The following is a 19893-nucleotide window of genomic DNA, read 5'->3' as shown; positions in this document are numbered from 1 at the left end:
AATGCTCCAGAATAAAAGGAAGACTCTAAGCCGCATACAGCCGGTTTACTACCATCGCAGAGTCTAGACCCGCCGTGGGCAAACTATGGCCCGTGGGCCGGCCCCGGCCCATTTGAAATGAATAAAACTAAAAAAAAAAAAAAGACCGTACCCTTTTATGTAATGATGTTTACTTTGAATTTATATTAGTTCACACAAACACTCCATCTATGCTTTTGTTCCGGCCCTCCGGTCCAGTTTAAGAACCCATTGTGGCCCTCGAGTCAAAAAGTTTGCCCACCCCTGGTCTAGACGGTGCCTAGCTCAGAGTGGACAGTTAGTAAAAAGACACTGGCCCAGCCAGCATAGTTCAGTGGTTGAGTATCGACCTATGAACCAGGAGTTCACGGTTTGATTCCCAGTCAGGGCACATGCCCGGGTGTGGGATCAATACCCAGTGCAGGGCCTGTAGGAGGCAGCCAATCAATGATTCTCATCATTGATGTTTCTATCTCTCTCTCCCTCTCTCTTCTTCTGAAATCAATAAAAATATATTTAAAAAATACACTGGGTGACTCTCATAGTCTCCTTATTTTTCTCATTCAAGCATCAGATATCCTGCATTGTACGAGATGAGTCTGGAGTTTGCAAAGTGACGTAGGCTTTTCACAAACGATATCATGGGCTTGAAGGATAGGAACCTGTCCTATGCTGTCTGCACCTGTGATCTGAGATGATATAAAAGGCAAGCCCTGCCCTGGTTGGTTTGGCTCAGTGGATAGAGCGTCGGCCTGCAGACTCAAGGGTCCCAGGTTCGATTCTGGTCAAGGGCATGTACCTTGGTTGCAGGCACATCCCTAATGGGGGGTGTGCAGGAGGCAGCTGATCGATGTTTCTAACTATCCCTCTCCCTTCCTCTCTGTAAAAAATCAATAAAATATTTAAAAACACACACACAAAAAAAACAACAACAACAAAAGGCAAGCCCTGGCCTGGTCAGCAGTTCGAAACATATTTCTCCTTCTAGAGTAGCATATCCTCCACAAATGACTCTAAAATTATTTTAATGTTTAAAGTAAGTCTTTTAATGAATTAATTACATTAGGACTTAACAATTCCTGGACCTTGCAAAGCTATGCCATACGGAAAAAGTTTCAGGGAGCCAATTTTTATATAGGAGTTTCTGGGGGCAGCAACCAAGCCATAGTCTGAGAGTAGAAGCAAAAAACAGAGGAAACATCCCTGAAGCAGCTTTGAACTGAGGATGGACATTCTCTTTGACATTTTTCAGAATCGGTTGCCTTAATTGGAGTCACAGTCACCGTGGTCACCTGGTCTTGACGACCGGGCGATCAGTGCCGGGAGACACTGGTGTATGTTTTGTTTTCCTCTCGGGCACTCAGTGTACCCTGCTATGGTTTCTGTTGTGTTTGAGAAGTATTTGGGCTGTGGACAGAGCAGGCAAATTCCATTCTTTGAGGACATATCAAGCCTTCCGTTGTCTCATGAGAAATAAGCTTGGGAGAGGTATGTTTCCTGCTCTCTAAGATTCTTCATCACAGGTTGCAAAACTGTCTGGAACCAAAATGTCTTAACAGTATATTTGCATTTCTAGAAAATATGACTCCACTAAAGCATATGAGATTACAAAACAATGATATTATCAGAAGAAATAAGGTTGGAAGTCACTCTATCCAAACTTGGTTTCCCTTCCTTAATTTTTCTGCCCTGAGCCATGCTCACTTGTGCCAAATATTAGAGTGGAGGAGTATGGTGCCAAAACATTTTCATATAGAAAAGAATTGGCCAGATTCATCATCTAGTGGAGTTGTGTTTGGTGATAACACCATATTTGGCTTGACAATGAATTGAGTTACCAATTGTCTCCTCCTATTTCCAAAAGAGGGTATAGAAAATGCTTCAGACAGAACATTTAAAGCAAATGTCAAAAGGAAAAGCAAGAATAATTAAGAGGGAAAATGTGGAACTAGTGACTGTATTGATAGCTGATAATAATAGTATATACTTAATATACTCTATGTAACATATTTTTAAGAGTTTTACATGTGTTCACTTATAGAATTCTCACCACAGCACTATTAAGGGGATACTTTTGTTGTCCCTAGTTTATTGCAGCATAGAGATTAATAATTTGCCTGGGGTCACACAGCTAATAAGTGATAGACTGGGATTTGATTTCGGGCAGTCTCCCTTAGAACCTGTGTCCTAACCTAGGATGTTATCTAAACAGGTGACACCACTTTTCTGAGCTTCAAGGCAGGCCAGGCAAGATGAGTCTGTATTTTTCCAAAGTGCTCAGTTCTTGAGAAAATGGTTGGATAGCTTGTGATATGAATAACGTTATATAATATGACAAAAATATCATTAATTGATGTTTTGCACAAGGTCCAAATGTGTTTCTCAAAATAATATTTCTCACATCAACCCTCAATAAAATGGGTTTAAATAGCAGTTCAGTCGGTCTAACAAATGTTAGATCTGAAACCCAGATTTCCTAAAGTGAAGAGTATTGATGATGGGGTGTGATTTCTGTCATCCATCCCAGTTTTATCTACATTTGTAACAGTCTTGTTTATGTATGTGCTTATCTCTGTATCCCGGGCCTCCTCTGCTGGAGTGACAACATGGCAGGTACCCAAAACCATTTGTTGCATAATTTCATGAATGAATGAATCTTCTAAAGGCAAAGAGTTCTGCTTAAGAGAATAGCCACAAGATCCTCAAAGTATAAATCATGACTATAAATTATAACGTGTACATTGTAACTATGAAAGGTCATTCATTGTTCCTGAGGAGTTACTGGCAGAGTGACCTTGACTGAAGCTGAAGAGGCTGGGTGTGGACTCTTGGACTTGTTGCATATTCTTCTTTATAACCCCGATGCCAAGGCCAGTCCCTGGAGCTGTGTTATGCAAGATCCACACCAACCCCGTCCAAGCAGACAGCCGAGGATTTGCTGTAGCCGGAAAAGCCAATGGACGGAAAGGAAGTCTGCTCCCCTAGAGCCAGCACTGCCTTCACTCAAAACTCAGATGCTGCTTCCAGTCAACAGTCTTTTAGCTGGGGCTTATAGACAAGCACTTCATGCTGCATTCCTACTGCATGGGGACTGTCGGTCAGGAGTCCCAGCATCCAAGTGCTGCAGCTGGCTCCCGCCACCCTCTCCCCAGGCTGTGAAAACAGGGCCTTCAGTGGATTTATCTAGTGCTGGGCTGCACCGGTGCTATTTCAGGGCTTAACCAGCCTCTGGTCTGTGGCCTCCCTGTGCAACCTTCTCTGCCCTTTCTCGTTTGCAATGTTTCAATATGAAGCAGCATATGAAGGAAAAGATGACACTAGACCAGCCGTGGGCAAACTACGGCCCGTTTGAAATGAATAAAACTAAAAAAAAAAAAAGACCGTACCCTTTTATGTAATGATGTTTACTTTGAATTTATATTAGTTCACACAAACACTCCATCCATGCTTTTGTTCCGGCCCTCTGGTCCAGTTTAAGAACCCATTGTGGCCCTCGAGTCAAAAAGTTTGCCCACCCCTGCACTAGACCCATTTTCAGCTCAAGGAAGAGAACATAACAATTCAGAAATGACTGGGTAGGACAGAGCCAGTTAGCTCAAGTGAAACCAAAAGTTATTTGTTCCAATAATGTCTCTAAATAAACTGCAATGGGCTCTGGCTGGTGTTTCTAAGTGGTTAGAGCATCACCCCATGCACCAAAGGGTTGAAAGTTCGATTTCTGGTCAGGATACATACCCAGGCTTCAGGTTCGATTCCTAGTTGGGCATGTCCAAGAGGCAGCCGACCAATGTTTCTCTCTCACAGCAATGTTTCTCTCTCCTTCTAGAATCAATGAAAAACATATCCTTGGGTGAGGATTTTAAAAAAAACTGCAATGAAATAATTATTACATCATAATTTTAAAAGTTTTATAGCTATTCTAAGTTTTGGGTTAACAGGTTATAGAGCCACTCCTCGCCTTATTATTTACATTTTGCAATCCTGAACTCCTTTTATTTCCCCCGGACAGCATGCTACACCACACCTTGGACCTTTGTTCTTTCTCTTTCTGTATTTGGCTTGGAACACACTTGCCACAGCCCTCCTCTGTCTTCAAGTTTCACCTCAGGTGTCGCCTTCCTGAAATTTCCAGGTCCTGCTATGCACCCCTCCACTGTGTCTCCTTGTTTCAGCACTTACCATGCTGTATACTGCATAACAATCTCTATGTGTCTGTCCCCTGCATTCATCTGTGAGCAATTCCTTGAGAGCAGGAACCATGTTTTACTCATTTCTTGCCCACAGTTCCCAGCATAAAGTCTGGCATGTACAGTGAGCTGAAAAAATATTGATTGCCATGAATCATGTTGTCAATAAGCCATGATGCTATCACTCTAACCTTTCTCCGCATTCAAAATTCTGAGAGCCCCAAAAACAGTTTAAACGACCGCAATTTAGAATTTTCAGGAATGTAATCTTCTGTTATTTCTCTTCCTTTTCAGGAACCTCTTTCTGGAGCCGTGAGAGACAAAGGGAAGAATCATGTCCTCGATTGCAGCTTTCTATGGTGGCAAGTCCATTCTCATCACCGGGGCCACAGGCTTCCTGGGGAAAGTCTTGATGGAAAAGCTATTTCGCACCAGCCCGGACCTGAAAGTCATTTATATCCTTGTGAGGCCCAAGGCCGGCCAGACACTGCAGCAGAGGGTCATCCAGATCTTAAATAGTAAGGTATGTCTCCTGGGAAGACACTTGGGGCAAGGCGACTCTCTACAAGGCGACTCCCTACAGTGTCTTATGTGGCCTCAAATGGCAGGTGAAGGCCAGGATATGGGGGCAGAGGGAGGAGAGGATACCAACAAGATACCAACCAACTGCTCCTGGGAATGTGTCGTGCTTTCCCATAAGAGAAAAGAGAGTGCTTAGGCTCTGTCCTGGGCAAGTGAGCAGGGAACCTCCATGTGGGAAAGGAATGTTTGGGGAGCAAAGGGACCAGGTGCTGCGAGGCTCCGGATCCAGGGCCTGTTAAGAAAGACATGGATAACATTGAGGGCAGCTTGCCTTGGAGGCAGAACTAATGGGAATTGGTAATTAGCCCAGAGCTCTCTTGTACATTCCACAAGCCAGGGGGAGTCAAGACTCAGGGTTCATTCGGGAGTCAAGATGTTATATCAGCTTCAAGGAGTCACCTTTGTGACAAACACTAAGGGAAGAATTAATGAAAAAGAAATATAGGTTAATGTAAAAGGAGAACTAGCTCTTCTGACCCCAGCAGAAAGGATTAATATGAACCAGGAGAGAACGGCATGGATTGCCGAGGGAGCTTTCCTCCAGCCTGTAAAAAATTTGTCATGTGCAGGTACTTTGGGGTTTTATTTCTAGTAATTAGAAGACTTCTTCAAAGTAGGTGTTATCTATTTATTATGAGACTAGAGGCCCAGTGCACAAAATTCGTGCAAGGGGGGCGGGGTCCCCTCATCCCAGCCTGCACCCTCTCCAATCTGGACCTCTCAGGGGATGTCCTACTGCCGGTTAGGGCCAATCCCAGGGATTGGGCCTAAACCAGCAGTTTTACATCCATCTCAAAATTCGGGACTGCTGGCTCCTAACTGCTCACCTGCCTGCCTTCCTGATTGCCCCTAACTGCCCCCCCTGCCAGTCTGATAACCCCTAACCATTTCTGCCTGCCTCCCTGATTGCCCCTAACTGCTCCCCCCACTGGCCTGCTTGCCCCTTACTTCCCACCCTGCTAGCCTGGTCGCCTTCAACTGCCCCCCCCCTGCGGGCCTGGTCACCCCCAACTGTCCCTCTCTGCCATCCTGGTCGCCCCTAACTGCCCCCCCCGCCAGTATGGTCACCCCACACAGCCTGCTGTTCAGTCATTTGGTCATCCCTCACTAACCCCCCTGTCGGCCTAGTCACCCCATGCAACCTGCTGTTTGGTCATTACTGTTACTGTGATGGTGTCCCGGACAATTTGTATATGCCTCTATTATCAGTATAGATCAGCGGTTGGCAAACTGTGGCTCGGCAAACCATGGCTCACGAACCACATGTGGCTCTTTGGTCCCTTGAGTATGACTCTTCCACAAAATACTGGCTCTTCCACAAAATACAGACTTCTGCACATGGGCCACAAAGTTTCAATCACACTGTATGTGCACGCCCTCACGTGGTATCTTGTGGAAGAGCCACACTCAAGGGGCCAAAGAGCCGCATGTGGCTCATGAGCCGCAGTTTGCCGACCTCGGGTGTAGGGTGTAGATCGTTGCAGCGCAGGCAGGCAATTTTGCAAAGGATTCACAACAAGGGGGCTAGTTGTGATTGTGGGCTTCAGATTGTCTATAATTCAGAAGTTCATAGTCTTTCCTTAGTGGAAAAGGGATTCGGCTGGGTAGTGCTTATATTTTTGGTTTGGGCTTGATATTTTGATTTTATCACTTATGAGATATTTTCTAAAATAGTTGTTTGAAAAGAAGCTGGGCATCTTGCATACCTTCTTTGATGAGTTCTTGAACTGTAAGACCTCAAGAAGTTGTACTTTGGAACACTGATTATGTTAAAAACTATAAACAAAACTGAAAGCAGTCTTCAGTCTGGAGAAAGCACCAGGGTTTGTTAATTTGTGAAAACCAAGTTTAGTAAGGACAAAGATTATTAACATAATTGTCTCCAGTTTATTTTTATTCTTCCTTTTGACATTTCACTGATCCCTCAGAAATCCAGAAAGCTTGGAGCGATAGAAAGGAAAATAAGGCCGGGGTGAAAGCTTATAATGACTTAATGCAGAGGGGTTTTGTTTAAGGAAGGACCCAGGTAAGTTCTAAAAAATTGGATCACTTGTGGTTCAGTTTGAGGTGGGCATGTTAGGGACTTAGGGGCTGGTGAGAGGAAAGGAAATCTGACATGGGAGGGTCAGGTGCTGAGGAATAACCTGCAGCTCTCTGGCAGTTCCAGAATTGTAATAAGCATGGAATCCTCCAGTTTTCAAAGAAGTACACAAAAGTCAAGTCCTGCAAAACTAGCATCAATGATATTATAATAATCATAACAACTACTTACTTAATGAGTGTCAGCTAAAGGACAGATGCTTTTATCGTCCTCACAACAACAATCCAAGGAAGGGTTCTTTGTTTGTTTTTCTCCATTCAAGACCATATTGTATTTTTTCCCTTATTATTATTTCACTAGAGACCCAGTGCACAAAACTCGGGGGGGTCCCTCAACCCGGCCTGTGCCCTCTCACAGTCTGGGACCCCTCGGGGGATGACCACCTGCTGGCTTAGGCACGCTCCGTGGGGGATCGGGCCTAAGCTGGCAGCCAGACATCCCTCTGGCAGCCTGGGAGCCCTCAGGGGATGTCCACTTGCCAGCGGGGAGCAGGACTAAGCTGCAGTCGGACATCCTTAGCGCTGCTGAGGAGGCGGGAGTGCCTGGCCAGCCTGGGTGAGGGGCTGATGGCTGTTTGCAGGCTGGCCACAGCCCCTTCAGGTTGGGGGTTCCCCCTGGGGTGCCTTGCCAGCCTGGGTGAGGGGCTGAGGGCCGTTTGCAAGCTGACCACAGCCCCTTCAGGGTAGGGCATCCTGCTGGGGTGACTGGCCAGTCTGGGTGAGGGGCCGAGGGCTGTTTTCAGGCTGGCTAAGCCCCCCCAGCGGGGACCCTCAACCCATGAAGGTGTGGCCATCCTGGGTTAGGGGCTGATGGCTGTTTGCAAGCTGGCCACAACCCCCAGCCACCCAAGCTCCCAGTGGAGGCTGGCTGGAAGCAGGTATCTGGGATTTGTTTATCATCTATAATTGAAACTTTGTTGCCTTTAGCGGAGGCCACAGCCGGCTCAGGGCTGGCAGGAAGCTTGGCTTCCTCCATCGCCCAGGCAACCAAGCCTCCTGCTTGCTCCAGCTCTGTGGCTGCCGGCCACCATCTTGGTTGGGTTAATTTGCATATAGTCGCTCTGATTGGCTGGTGGACATGGCTTAGGTCATAGCAAAGGTACAGTCAATTAGCTTCTTTGTTTTTTATTAGTGTAGATATCACAGAAATGGCCATGTAGATGCCTGTTGCAACATAGTCTCGTCCCTGTAGCTGCCTCTCCTGATAGTTCTTGGCCAGGTTGTTGCCTCTGGTGATAGTACCTGCTTCTTGCTATAGTGCCCAATGCTGGATAGTGCCCTGCCCTGTGGTAGCTGCCTGTTGCCATAGTGACAGCCTCTCCCTCTCAGGATAACAAAGCCCCCCCCCCCCCCCCCCCCCCCCCCGTCCTGGTCAACCCCAAGAGGAAATAGTGACTTCCTCTCATGAGTGACTTCCTCACTGATAGTAACTGCTTCTTGAGATAGTGCTCAGCTGGGAAGCTGCCTCTGGCAATAGGAGCTGCCTGTTGCGATAGTGCCCAGCTGGATAGCTGCCTGCTGCAATATAACCCAGCCAGGTAGCCGCCTACTGCGATATTGTCCAGCACAGTGGTTGCCCGTCAGGAGATTGAGGGGATTCCAAGGGAATATGTATTTTTTAAATTTAAATTTAATTTTATTGAATTTATTGGGATGGCGTTGGTTAATAAAATTAAATGTCTCAGGTGTACAATTCTATAGCATATAATCTGTATATTGTATTATGTGTTCACCACACCAAGTCAAGTCTCCTTCCATCACCATTTATATCCCCTTTACTCCTCTCTCCCTCCCCCATCCCCCTCGAACTCCAAGTGTTCAACATTGTCTTTTAAAAAAAATATTTTTGTTTCTTTCACAGCTGGGAAGCTTCTAAGGAAAATAAGCCATGTTTCATGTGTTGCAATATGAACATGCTCACCACACCCCATGCTTTTCAACTTGTGGGTGCTGAGGTTTCCTAAGCCAGCTGCTTAGTCTCTTACTTATGAAAAATGTGCTCTTTTAATTATGAACTAATCAGCTTTCCATCTTAACCAAACCAATTTCAGATACAGAAATTGATATTTTCTCTGTTTTGCTATCTATAACAAAATATGATGTCCCCTGCTATAACAGATAAGTAGTTGGAAATAAATCTTACAGTTGTGAAATTCCAAGAAATATTGAGAGTATTTTGAGGTTTATTAGTGCCATAAAGATGTGGGTTGTTTGGTGTGTTTTGTTTTGTTTTCCACAACAACCACATTCCATGTATGTCTACTTAGGATCTTAAACTGGCTATAATCTACTCTGAATAACTTGCTAAGAAAACATCAAGACAAAATCCATACCTGAAAAATAAACCCCAAATAGTTGAAATTACATTAAGACCGAGGTAGTTAATTAAGAGTGATCACAAGGCCAGCATCTAAGCAAAGTTTCATTGAGAAGATACCATATTTTTCTGTGTATAAGACACTATTTTTTTCTAAAATCGTTAGACTAAAAATTGAGGGGTGTCTTATACATGGAAGTCAGCCAAGGAGGAAACGGCACCGTGTGTAGCTGCCCATACCTTGTCAAACAGACTTCCTCCAATCATGAGCCTTATTATTACTGATGTCAGCTGATGCCGTAATTGGAGGTGGAGGTGAAGGTGGAGAGTGCAGAGATGCAACAGGGACTGGAGCATTCTGAGCCCATACAATTTTTAAAAAATAAAAAGATAAATACCGATAAGTGATTATCTTACTCTGCAAAATTCAAACTGAATGTAATCAGCTATGCAAAAGAGCATGGAAATAGAGCTGCAGAGAGACAATTTGGACCTCCTCCCACTGAATGTATGATCAGACAGAGGAGAAAACAGGAAGAACAACTCCTTAAGATGCCAAAAAAGAAGGCCTTAAGAGGAAAACCAGAAAAATGTTTAAAATATTGATTTCTTAATTTTGGATTGGGAAAGGGGGGGTGGTCTTGTACATGGGGGTGTCTTATACACAGAAAAATATGGTGCCAACAATGAGTCTGTCTTTTCCTAGCAAGTTATGGTAATCAGACAAGGGAAGGGTCACAGAGAGATTATGCTGGGTTTGGAATTCAGCATCAGAGAAGATCAGGCACAAGTCAAGGTTTCCAGGAAGGGCCCATCCTGCATGATGTAACCAGAAAGTGGATTTATAAACAAAGGAGAGCTTGGCAGGTTGTATTGTATAATTCAAGTCAACTTCTCTGGAAAATATGAATTATTCAATAAGCCCTCAGTTGGCCCTGAAATAAATCAACTTTGAAATACCCTGGGGAGCTTTCTGTAATGAATCATGCAGGGTCACACATCAGGCCCTCAGTTCACAGAACTGATTAATTGTGTTTCAGACAATAGAAGATGGGAAAAGTTAATGAAACAGTTAATTGAGTCCTTTTGCAAGACTATCACTGTTTGGTCGTTTTCTAGAAAACATTATGTAAATTAATCCTTAAGAGGAAAAATAATGCATTTAAAGACATTAACTTTGGCCCTAACTGGTTTGGCTCAGTGGATAGAGCGTGGACCTGCGGACTGAAAGGTCCCAGGTTCGATTCCAGTCAAGGGCATATACTTTGGTTGCAGGCACATCCCCAGTAGGAGGTGTGCAGGAGGCAGCTGACTGATGTTTCTCTCCCATCAATGTTTCTAGCTCTCTATCCCTCTCCCTTCTCTCTGTAAAAAATCAATAAAATATATTAAAAAACGAAATTAACTTTGAAGTAATAATAAAAAGCCAACAACTTCGAACTAAAAACATTAACACTGAACCAAATAACATCTGCAAAGAAAAGACCAACAATCTGAACTTGTTGAGATTAAGAAACACCCAACTGAAATGTTAATTTCATTTTTTGTGAAGATCCTTATCAATTTTTAAAGACCCTTTGATTAAAGAAACAAAACAAAACAAAAAAATCTTCAAAACTGCTTTCACAAAAGCAGTTTTGTAAAAGCTGCTTATCCCTACTTCCAAAAATGAATTTCTAATTGACTTGAATATTTCTTTTATATCTCTATATAAGGTAAAGGCAACTGAAAACAAGTTTATATTATAAATCCCCAAAGCCAGTTTTGTTCCATTACTATATTTTTTCCTAAGAAACCAATTATCCCACAAAAATCAAGAGGCCTCTATAAACTTGGGACAACTAGAGGGACTTGCCAAGCATTTAAATTTCCCATGACTAACAAACACACACTTTTAAAAGCCTGTAACTGGTTTTCAGTTTGACAGTTACTCAGCTGAGATTAGCTGAAGCATGTTAAGCCTCTCCCCTGTGGGCCATTTCCTTTCTTTCAAGAGAAAAAGAAAAAAAAAGAGATTGATTTAGTCCTGTGGAAATACTAAAGATCACAGGAACAGAAGCAATTTATTCTCTCGATTCCTCATTTTCTTTTACAATAACCATTCACTAGTTACCTCAATCACTGACATGATTTCAGGTGTTCATCTCCATTCCTTCTTTTTAAATTGTTTCCAATAACGCCAAGCCTTTTTTAAAAAACTTCCAAATGCCTGTAATAATTTCACACAAACAGTCACTAAGCCACAAGATTCAACATGACTCTGGAACACATTCAGTTTTCAGAGGTATCTGGATCACATGGTCTAACCAGAAACCTTGAGATGACCCGACACACACAACTACTCACACATACATGCGCAGCTGTCAGATTAGCAGCTTTGGAAAATGGACTATTGTGGAAGCAGAAAGGGAGTTTTTCTATTATTAGGAACCTATTAAGTGGCAGGCACTACCCTAGACATCTGACTTTCATTACCCTATTTAATCTTCACAAAACTGTGGTATGCCTTATTGCAACCTCTGCAGATGAGAAATTAATCCAAATAAGTTGACATCTATCCAAGGAATGACAGCAGAATTTCTCTTTTTTTCCCTTTAATATGTTTTTATTGATTTCAGAGAGAGGAAGGGAGAGGAAGAGAGAGAGAGAGAGAGAAACATCAATTGGCTGCCTCCTTCACGCCCCCAGTTGAGCCTGCAAGCTGGACATGTGCCCTGACTGGGAATCGAACCCTGACCTCCTGGTTCATGGTTTGATGCTCACTGAACCACACCCACTGGGCGACAAAGCAGGAATTCAGTTCAGTTCTTTCTTTTCTAAAACACCCATGCTTTCCCTGCTGCATTGCATTGCCTCCCCTAGGATATTGCTGCTTCTAACCAGGTAATTGATTCTCCAGAAGAACTCTGTGAAACTGGCCTTGGGTGTGGGAACAAGGCATTCCCAAGGTGATGGACTGAACATTGTGTGGCCTCTAGCACTTATGTAAACTAAATTAAAATCTTGTTGAATGCAAAATTGTTTTTAACAATAGTAGAGTGTCTGCTGAATCATTAGTTCTCCAGGTCATCTAATAAGATAGTCCAGTGATTAGCATTGTAGATAAACTAGAGGCCCAGTGCACGAAATTCATGCATGGGTAGGTTCCCTAGGCCTGGCCAGCGATCAGGGGCGATCTGTGGGGAGACAGGTGGGTCAATTGGGGGGATCCTGCTGGTGTCTACCTTGGAGGTGACCAGCAGGGCAATTGAGGGGTGGTGCCGCCTGCTCACCAGCTGGCCCCGCCCCCCCTCGGTCACCCCACTGCCACCACCAGTAGCCTCTATCTGTGGGAGGCAACTGGCAGGGTGACTGGGGGGTAGCGCCAGCCCCGCCCCCCGCTGCCGCCTGCTTGTCAGCCGGCCCCATGCCCCCCCGCCGCTGCTGGTCGGTCATCTCCTTCTGCAGGATAACTGGCAGGGCAATTGGGGGGCCCTGTTGGCACCCGTCTTGGCTGGCCTGGGGCCTGTGGGCTGGAGGCAGCTCCTGCATTGAGCATCTTCCCCTGGTGGTCAGTGTGCATCATAGCAACCGTTCCTTCCACCAGTAAGTTCGCCGTTCAATTGATTTGAATATTAGGCTTTTATTATATAGGACTAGAGGCCTGGTGCACAAAAATTTGTGCACTTGGGGGGTGGGGGTGCCCTCAGCCCAGCCTGTGCCCTCTCACAGTCTGGGACCCCTCGGGAGGTAACGACCTGCTGGCTTAGGCCTGCTCCTGGGTGGCCGAGGGCAGGCCCAATACATAGGTGCAGCCCCTGGTCGGGCTCAGAGCAGGGCCGATAGGCAAGTTGGGGTGCCACCCCCTGTCATGCACAGAGCAGGGCGGATGGGGAGGTTGCGATGCCACCCTCAGTCACACTCAGGGTAGGGCCGATTGGGGGGTTGGGGCACTGCCCCCATCACACTCAAGGCAGGGTCGATGGGGAGGTTGCGGCACCACCCCCTGTCACGCACAGAGCAGGGCCCATCAGGGGGGATGGGGCTCCGTACCCTGTCACACACAGAGCAGGGTCAATCAGGGGGTTGGGGAGCTCCCCCCTGTCACACACAGAGCAGGGCCCATCAGGGGGTTGGGGAGCTCCCCCCTGTCACTCACAGAGTAGGGCCGATAGAGGAGTTGGGGCACCGCCCCCAGTCACACTTAGGGCAGGGCTGATGGGGAGGTTATGGCTCTACCCCATCACACACAGAGCAGGGCCCATGGGGGAGGGGGGGCGCCGTACCCTGTCACACACAGAGCCACAGGGCGATCAGGGGGTTGGGGAGCTCCCCCCTATCAGGCACAGAGCAGGGCTGATCAGGGGGTTGGGGTGCCTTCCCCTGTCATGAACAGAGCAGGGCGGATACAGAGGTTTTGGTCTCGCCCCCTGTCACACACAGAGCCGCAGGGCGATCAGGGGGTTTTGGCGCTGCCCCCTGTCACGCTGATCCCGGTGCCGGGAGGCCTCTCAGCTCCACTGATCCCAGTGCTGGGAGACATATTACCCTTTTACTATATAGGATAGAGGCCTGGTGCACGGGTGGGGGCCTGCTGGTTTGCCCTGAAGGGTGTCCTGGATCAGGGTGGGGGTCCCGCTTGGGTGCCTGGCCAGCCTGGATGAGGGGGTGATGGCTGTTTGCAGCTGGTCACACACCCTTCAGGGTGGGGGTCCCCTCTGGGGTGCCTGGCCAGTCTGGGTGAGGGGCTGAGGGCTGTTTTCAGGCTGGCGGGTGACTGAAGCTCCCAACTGCTCCTTTTTTTCTTTTTTTAATTTTTTTATTCTGGGCCAGCTTTAACTCTGGCTCCAGCTCTGAGGCCTCTGCTGCTGAAAGCAGGTATCTGGTTTGTTTGTTTTCTATAATCAAAACTCTGTATCAACTCCAGCTCTGAGATCCCAGCTCGCTGAAAGCAGGTTTCTGGGGTTTTGTTTAGCTTCTATATTTGTAATAATGTTTCAAACTGCAAGCTCAGAGGCCGGCAGCGGCAGGTGGGGAATGTTGGATTCCTCCGTCACTGAAGCAAGCAAGCCTGGTGTTAGTTTCAAGCTGCCTGGCTGCTGGCCGCCATCTTGGCTGGCAGTTAATTTGCATATTGCCCTGATTAGCCAATGGGAAGGGTAGCGGACGTACGGCTAATTACCATGTTTCTTTTTTATTAGATAGGATGGGCACCAGAAGGCATTCACCTAAGAGGTGGGTCATTTGCCCCAGTCACACAGATAAATGATAGAACTAGGATGCAAACCCTGGCCTTCCTGATTCCAAGAACCTGACTGATCTTTCTGATACATCATCGATGGCTCTCCTCTTCCCTGTGTATCAGACTCATTAGAGACTTGCACAAAGCACAGGGGTCCAAGCTTCCACTCAGAACTGTGGAGTCAGGCTCTCCACAGTGAGGACATCTGGGGTTTTGGTGTTTGGTTTTATGAACAACTTCCCAAGCAACCCTGCTCTGTGCCAAAGTTTGATAACCACACAACCACACAACACTGCATTGTGGTCCTGAAGAAATGGTCCTCACTAAGCAGTAAAAACTTCTAGGTCAGTTTTTTTATCTTATGGGAGTTAATTGATGAGCTAGCCAAATCCCAACATTTTTTAAATTTTTGAGTCTTTACATTGGGTATGATGGTTTTATTTTTCTTAATTTTCATGTACTTATTTGTGTTTAATTGTTCTCAGCGTACATTATATCCTTTCTTAATAAGTCTTTCTTATTTGAGAGCTAACTGGCACAACCCATTGGTTTGCTTTTCCTCCACACTCTAAAATTTCTCCCACAGATGTTATAGGTTCTCTTTTGCTTTAGAATACCAAATGTTTCACAAAGATTGCTCTTTAGTTGAAGGGAGCTTACCTTTTTTTTTTTTTTTAATATTAAGCACATTTTAGTGGGTTCTTGGGACTAAATAATATAGTTAGTTATATTTGAAGAGAGGGACTCAGTAAACTGAATAAGGATTAAAGACTCTCATGATCATAAAAGATTTGATTACACCAACAGTGCCCAGGAAACAGTGACCGAACCTCTTTGTGCATACCTCCAACGTGAGGTCATGTGGATCATGGGGGTTCAAGTTCAGGACATCTACATTGCTTCAAAAGCATGATATAAATGTCCTGCCCCCATCCCTCACCCAAGTCCTGCTTCTAAGAAAAATGCAATCTTAGTGTCTGGCTACCTAAGGTGAGTTGTACCTAAGGAGTTTATTGGTTCCAAAATAATTTCTCTTTCTGGTTTTCTCATTCTGCTGAATTTTCTTACTTAGGATTTGCAAAGTTTCTCTCTTGCCTCTGGGTGATAAGTTACTATTGCCATAAATAAGATAGTCACTCATGTTTAAAAACAAATTAGGAGAGAGAAATACTCGCCAGTGTAGTGTCAAATCAAGGAAACACTCCTGAACTTTCCAAGAAAAAAACAACATATAGCTTTGTTATCAGTTTGAAATGCTTGGCTCACAGGCCAGCTGTTATCTTGCAGGGACCACAGAAATGTGCCTGCTCCTGCCACACGGTTTTATACGTGGAGAAGCAGCAGCCCCTCAGCTTGAGTTTTCCTAAATGGCGAGTAGTTGTTCCTTCTTTACCGTCTCAGTTTTATGCCACTAAGTAAAGAATATATGAGAAGGAATAAGATCAGCACTTAAAATTTAAAATAATTATATTAAGTTCTTCATTGGTGGGGCTTCAGTGAAATTTTTGAAATTATATTTTTCACTCATTTTTATTCCATCTACTTTTTCTTGCCTTTCGACCATGTCTCACATTAGTGATACCCCGAATGTCAAGCTGGGACTCTTCTCGCAGGTTCTTGTCCTATGAAGTTTGAAGAATAAATTTGCAGACTGAAAGATTGTAAGCAAAAGTGTGGAAGTTTATTGCGAGTGTATACAAATTCCCCCTGGGACGGGTCCCCAAAATGAAGACCCCTGTTCTCTCTCTAAGATGGGAAAAAAACAGTACAGTGAGTCTCTTTGTCTACAGGTTTATAAATGCTCGAAGCTTCTTCTTTTTTTTTTTTGTTTATATTGGTTTAATCCATGTCAAATGTAGTTTACAAAGGGAAAGGACAAGTACCTTTGTATAGAATATACAGACACAGCATCACACTATGGGCCCACGGGAGGGGCGGGGAGACGACACTCTTCCCTGGGAACAGCAGCTCTAATCCCAGGAATGGTTCTTGGTAGAAGGCTGGGCAGCCAGGAGCACCCTCATCCAGCCCCAATCTCAGCCCCTGCTGTGGCTCGGTTCCCATTCTTGTGCCTCCTCCCCCCCAACTCCTTATAAAGAGCCCCAGGAGCTAAGACTAAGGAGAGGATCACGTCCCTTGGGGCATGAGAAGAGATATACACCACTGAACACCGAGCACATGGGAGGGGAAGGGACACCACGGGAGAGGGAGAGGCAGGCACCCCAGGAGGTGGGTGGGCCCAGCCCCCAGCCAGCCCTGAGGGAGGCACTGCTTCCAGGTGTTCTTAAAAAAGAAAATCATACAACCAAAGGGGACGGGAGAGGCGAGGGCGGGGAGTTATCCCATTTATACACAACATTGTAAACATACACGTCTATATTACATGTGCTTCAGTCTGGTGTTGGCATGTCTGTCTGTCTGTCTGTCTGTCAGTCGGTCGGTCTGGGGGCTGGATCTCAGGAGCCTTGCCCTGCTACCCACCCCACCTACACCTCCCTGCCCCACCCTGGGAACAGAACCTGGAACAGGTATGGTCCCCAATCCTGGTGGGAGTGTGGCAGGGCCTGGGCCTCTACATCCACTCTGACTCCAGAGGCCTGTGTGTGTGCGTGCGTGTGTGTACATGTATGTACATGGGGAACCTGTGTGCAAGTATGTACAAGGGTTAGGGTCACATCACAGAGGCGGCAGGTGGGGCTGCTTGAGGCAAGGCCTGCCTGGGGTGGCTAGCTCACAAGTAGATTCTCCGCAGGTCTCCAGGTGCTGTGATGGTGTTGCACTGAGGGCACAGCTTCTTGGCACCCAGGGTCCGCAGCCAGCACTCCTCGCAGTGCACATGCCAACACTGGATGGACGTTAGGGGCATCGAGTATGAGTCCATGCAGATGAGGCATTTGTAGCGGTCCCCACGGGATAGCTGCCATTCAAGTTCCCTGACCCGAGCCTTCAGGGCCTCAAATGTGGTCACAGCTGAATCTTCGGTTATTTTTTCGATGTCACTATTCTTGCATGTCTTCTGCATGGCCTCCTGCTTGCTGCTCTCCCCGTTGCTGGTAGATGGCATCTCATCACTGGCCCATTTAGAGAACTCAGGTGTGATGCGCGTGCTGGGAGGGCCGCCATTTAGGACTGCACCCCGGAGCGCCTCTCTCTCCTTGGCTTCACCAGGCTCCTCGCCTGTGCAGGGGATGACGTCAGCCTCCGTGTATTGTGGCTTCCCATACTCCAGAGTGTCATCCCCATCCACATCCAAGTCAGCATCACTGTCCGGATTCTCTTTGCCGCTGCACATGACGAAGCCAGAGCCTCGGAAACCACCTTCCAGGAGAGTGGTGGCCCGTATCCGTTTCTGCCCGCACCACTCATACTCCTCAAAGCGGTTGCTGTTCTCATGCTCGATGTCCACAGCATCCTCCTCAGCCATGCAGGAGCCTTCCCTCTTAGAAAGGCAATGCTCCACATGCCTACTCATCTCCTGCTCCGATCCTGCCAGGGGGCGGCTGCACAGGGGACATACCTGCCCTTCATCTTGCTTCCTCCGTTTCATTTTCCCAATCCGAGCATTCAGCCGGGTCTGCCGGTTGGCTCGCACTCGCAGGAAGGTCTACTTCCTCCCTCCCGCCGGCCCCCCTGCTCCGCCGGCCGCTCCGGGCCCTCGGCATAGCCGCCGGGGGCTGCTCTAACGGGACCCCGGGGCCGCCGCGCGGTGCCGTCCCAGCCCCGGCTTCCGGCGCTCGAGGCCCCGCGGCCGCCCGGCCGGCGAGGGCGGCGATGCGAGCGGATTCCCCCCTCGAAGCTTCTTTGTCTGTTCATCCTACTTTCTAATTGGACCCTTCCTTATTTTTTATGTCCCCATGTTTTCCTACTTGGCCTCTTTCCCCCTTTTCCCTGCATGGTATCAGTTTCCAAGTTTCAAAGCTCACCCAGTGCCGCCCTCCTCTTCTTCCCCTTACCTTGTAACATTCTTGTACACAATCGGGTGGGTTGGAGCCATCTATCTCCCGCCCATCAAGTATGCATTCCTCTCCCATGGACCCTTACCCTAAAACTGCCTTTTCCCTAACTGCCTCTCCTGTCTCTAAAATCCTTTCATTAGCAAAAGAAATGTTCAGAAGAGCTGATATCTACTGAGGATCCATGTGCATCATTTCGTCTGTCCTTTGGGCTTGTCATTATTACAAAGGAAAAGGGTCTGCTCTCCTCTGAGAATTTCCAGCTGCCATTAGCAGTTTGCACAGAGGGCCCAGGGTGTCTTTTTTTAGGAGTAGTGATTTGCCACCTTTCATCCTCCCACCACGAAAGAACTGGGAGCCAAGCAATTTCAGGAATCCAGCTCCCATTCATGATTCCATTAGTATTCTCACAGTAATTAATTTAAGTTAATAAACAAAATTTGAATCCTTTCAATGAACTGAGAGCTGCCAAGTATAGATGCACAAGAATCAACGAGTTTACAAACCAGGGTCGGGGGCGAAATGTAAGCCCGGGCTTTACAAATGGACATGAGTTTTTCAGAGTCAGTGTTTCTCCAAGTATGTCAGACCTATCAGTGGAGCCTGTTAAGAACTATAACTTCCTGGGTGAAATACCAAACCTACCACACCCAGGTCTCTGAGGGTGGAGTATGGGAATCATTTGTAATCAGTCCCCAGATTATTCTTATGCCTATTGCTTGAAAACCACCGATATCCTGTAACTGCCCTGGGCAGTTATAAAGGGAAATGACATTTGTTCATCAGTAATTATCTGTGTTATCATTCCAAATAAGAAGTTCTCATCTTGGGATCAGTAAAAATCAACTAGAGAACTTCATGTAAAATGCAAAGTCCTGTTTATGTCCCAGTAATTTTTTATTTAGTGGGCCCAGGAATATACTGTGTATGTGTGTACATGCTGAGGTTAAAAAACATAGGTTTGGGGATGCAAACACCTCAGGATAAATTGAGTAATAAGAGCTTGTGCAAGAACCTACATTCTGTATGGCTGGGCTATTTAAACCTTAAAATGAAAATAATAACACTTACCACACAGGATTAGTAGTTCGATTCATTGATTTTAAATAAATATATACCCCCACTTCCATTTCTCCCAACCTCCAGCCCCTGCCTCTGGCAACAATCACCAATATGTTCTTTGTATTATGAGCTTGTTGTTTTTTATTTTGCTTTGTTTTTTAAGATTATACATATCAGAGAGATCATACGGTGTTTGCTTTTCTCTGTCTGACTTATTTTATTAGCATAATGTCTTTGAGGTCCACCCATGTTGTCACAAATGGCAACATTTCATTATTTCTTATGGCAAAATAACGTTCCATTATATATATACTAGAGGCCCGGTGCACAAAAATTTGTGCACTCGGGGGGGGAAGGGGGGTCCCTCAGCCTGGCCTGTGCCCTCTCGAAGTCTGGGACCCCTCGGGAGATAAAGACCTGCTGGCTTAGGCCTGCTCCCGGGTGGCAGAGGGC

General features: G+C 46.3%; 2 protein-coding genes across 4 annotated transcripts in view; one reads left to right on the top strand and one right to left on the bottom strand.

Moving 5' to 3' along the window:
- FAR2 (fatty acyl-CoA reductase 2) overlaps positions 1–19893 on the top strand; it is a 142218-nt gene that overhangs the window by 82059 nt on the left and 40266 nt on the right. For all 3 annotated transcript variants that reach the window (XM_036296700.1, XM_036296701.1, XM_036296698.1), the window contains one exon: positions 4500–4728. In XM_036296700.1, coding sequence (XP_036152593.1) covers positions 4540–4728 — 189 coding nt within the window. In that variant the 5' untranslated portion in view covers positions 4500–4539. The remainder of the gene's footprint in view (positions 1–4499; positions 4729–19893) is intronic.
- On the bottom strand, positions 16712–18166 carry LOC118649539 (E3 ubiquitin-protein ligase RNF220-like). The gene is given in 2 exon segments (XM_036296704.1): positions 16712–18032; positions 18034–18166. Coding segments are annotated over 2 exon segments (930 nt in total). The 5' UTR covers positions 18088–18166; the 3' UTR covers positions 16712–17156.

The sequence above is a fragment of the Myotis myotis genome, unplaced genomic scaffold (assembly GCF_014108235.1).
Source record: "Myotis myotis isolate mMyoMyo1 unplaced genomic scaffold, mMyoMyo1.p scaffold_m19_p_3, whole genome shotgun sequence".
NCBI lineage: Eukaryota > Metazoa > Chordata > Mammalia > Chiroptera > Vespertilionidae > Myotis > Myotis myotis.
The sequence above is the reverse complement of the archived record's forward strand: the minus strand, read 5'-3'. Positions and strand labels throughout refer to the sequence as shown.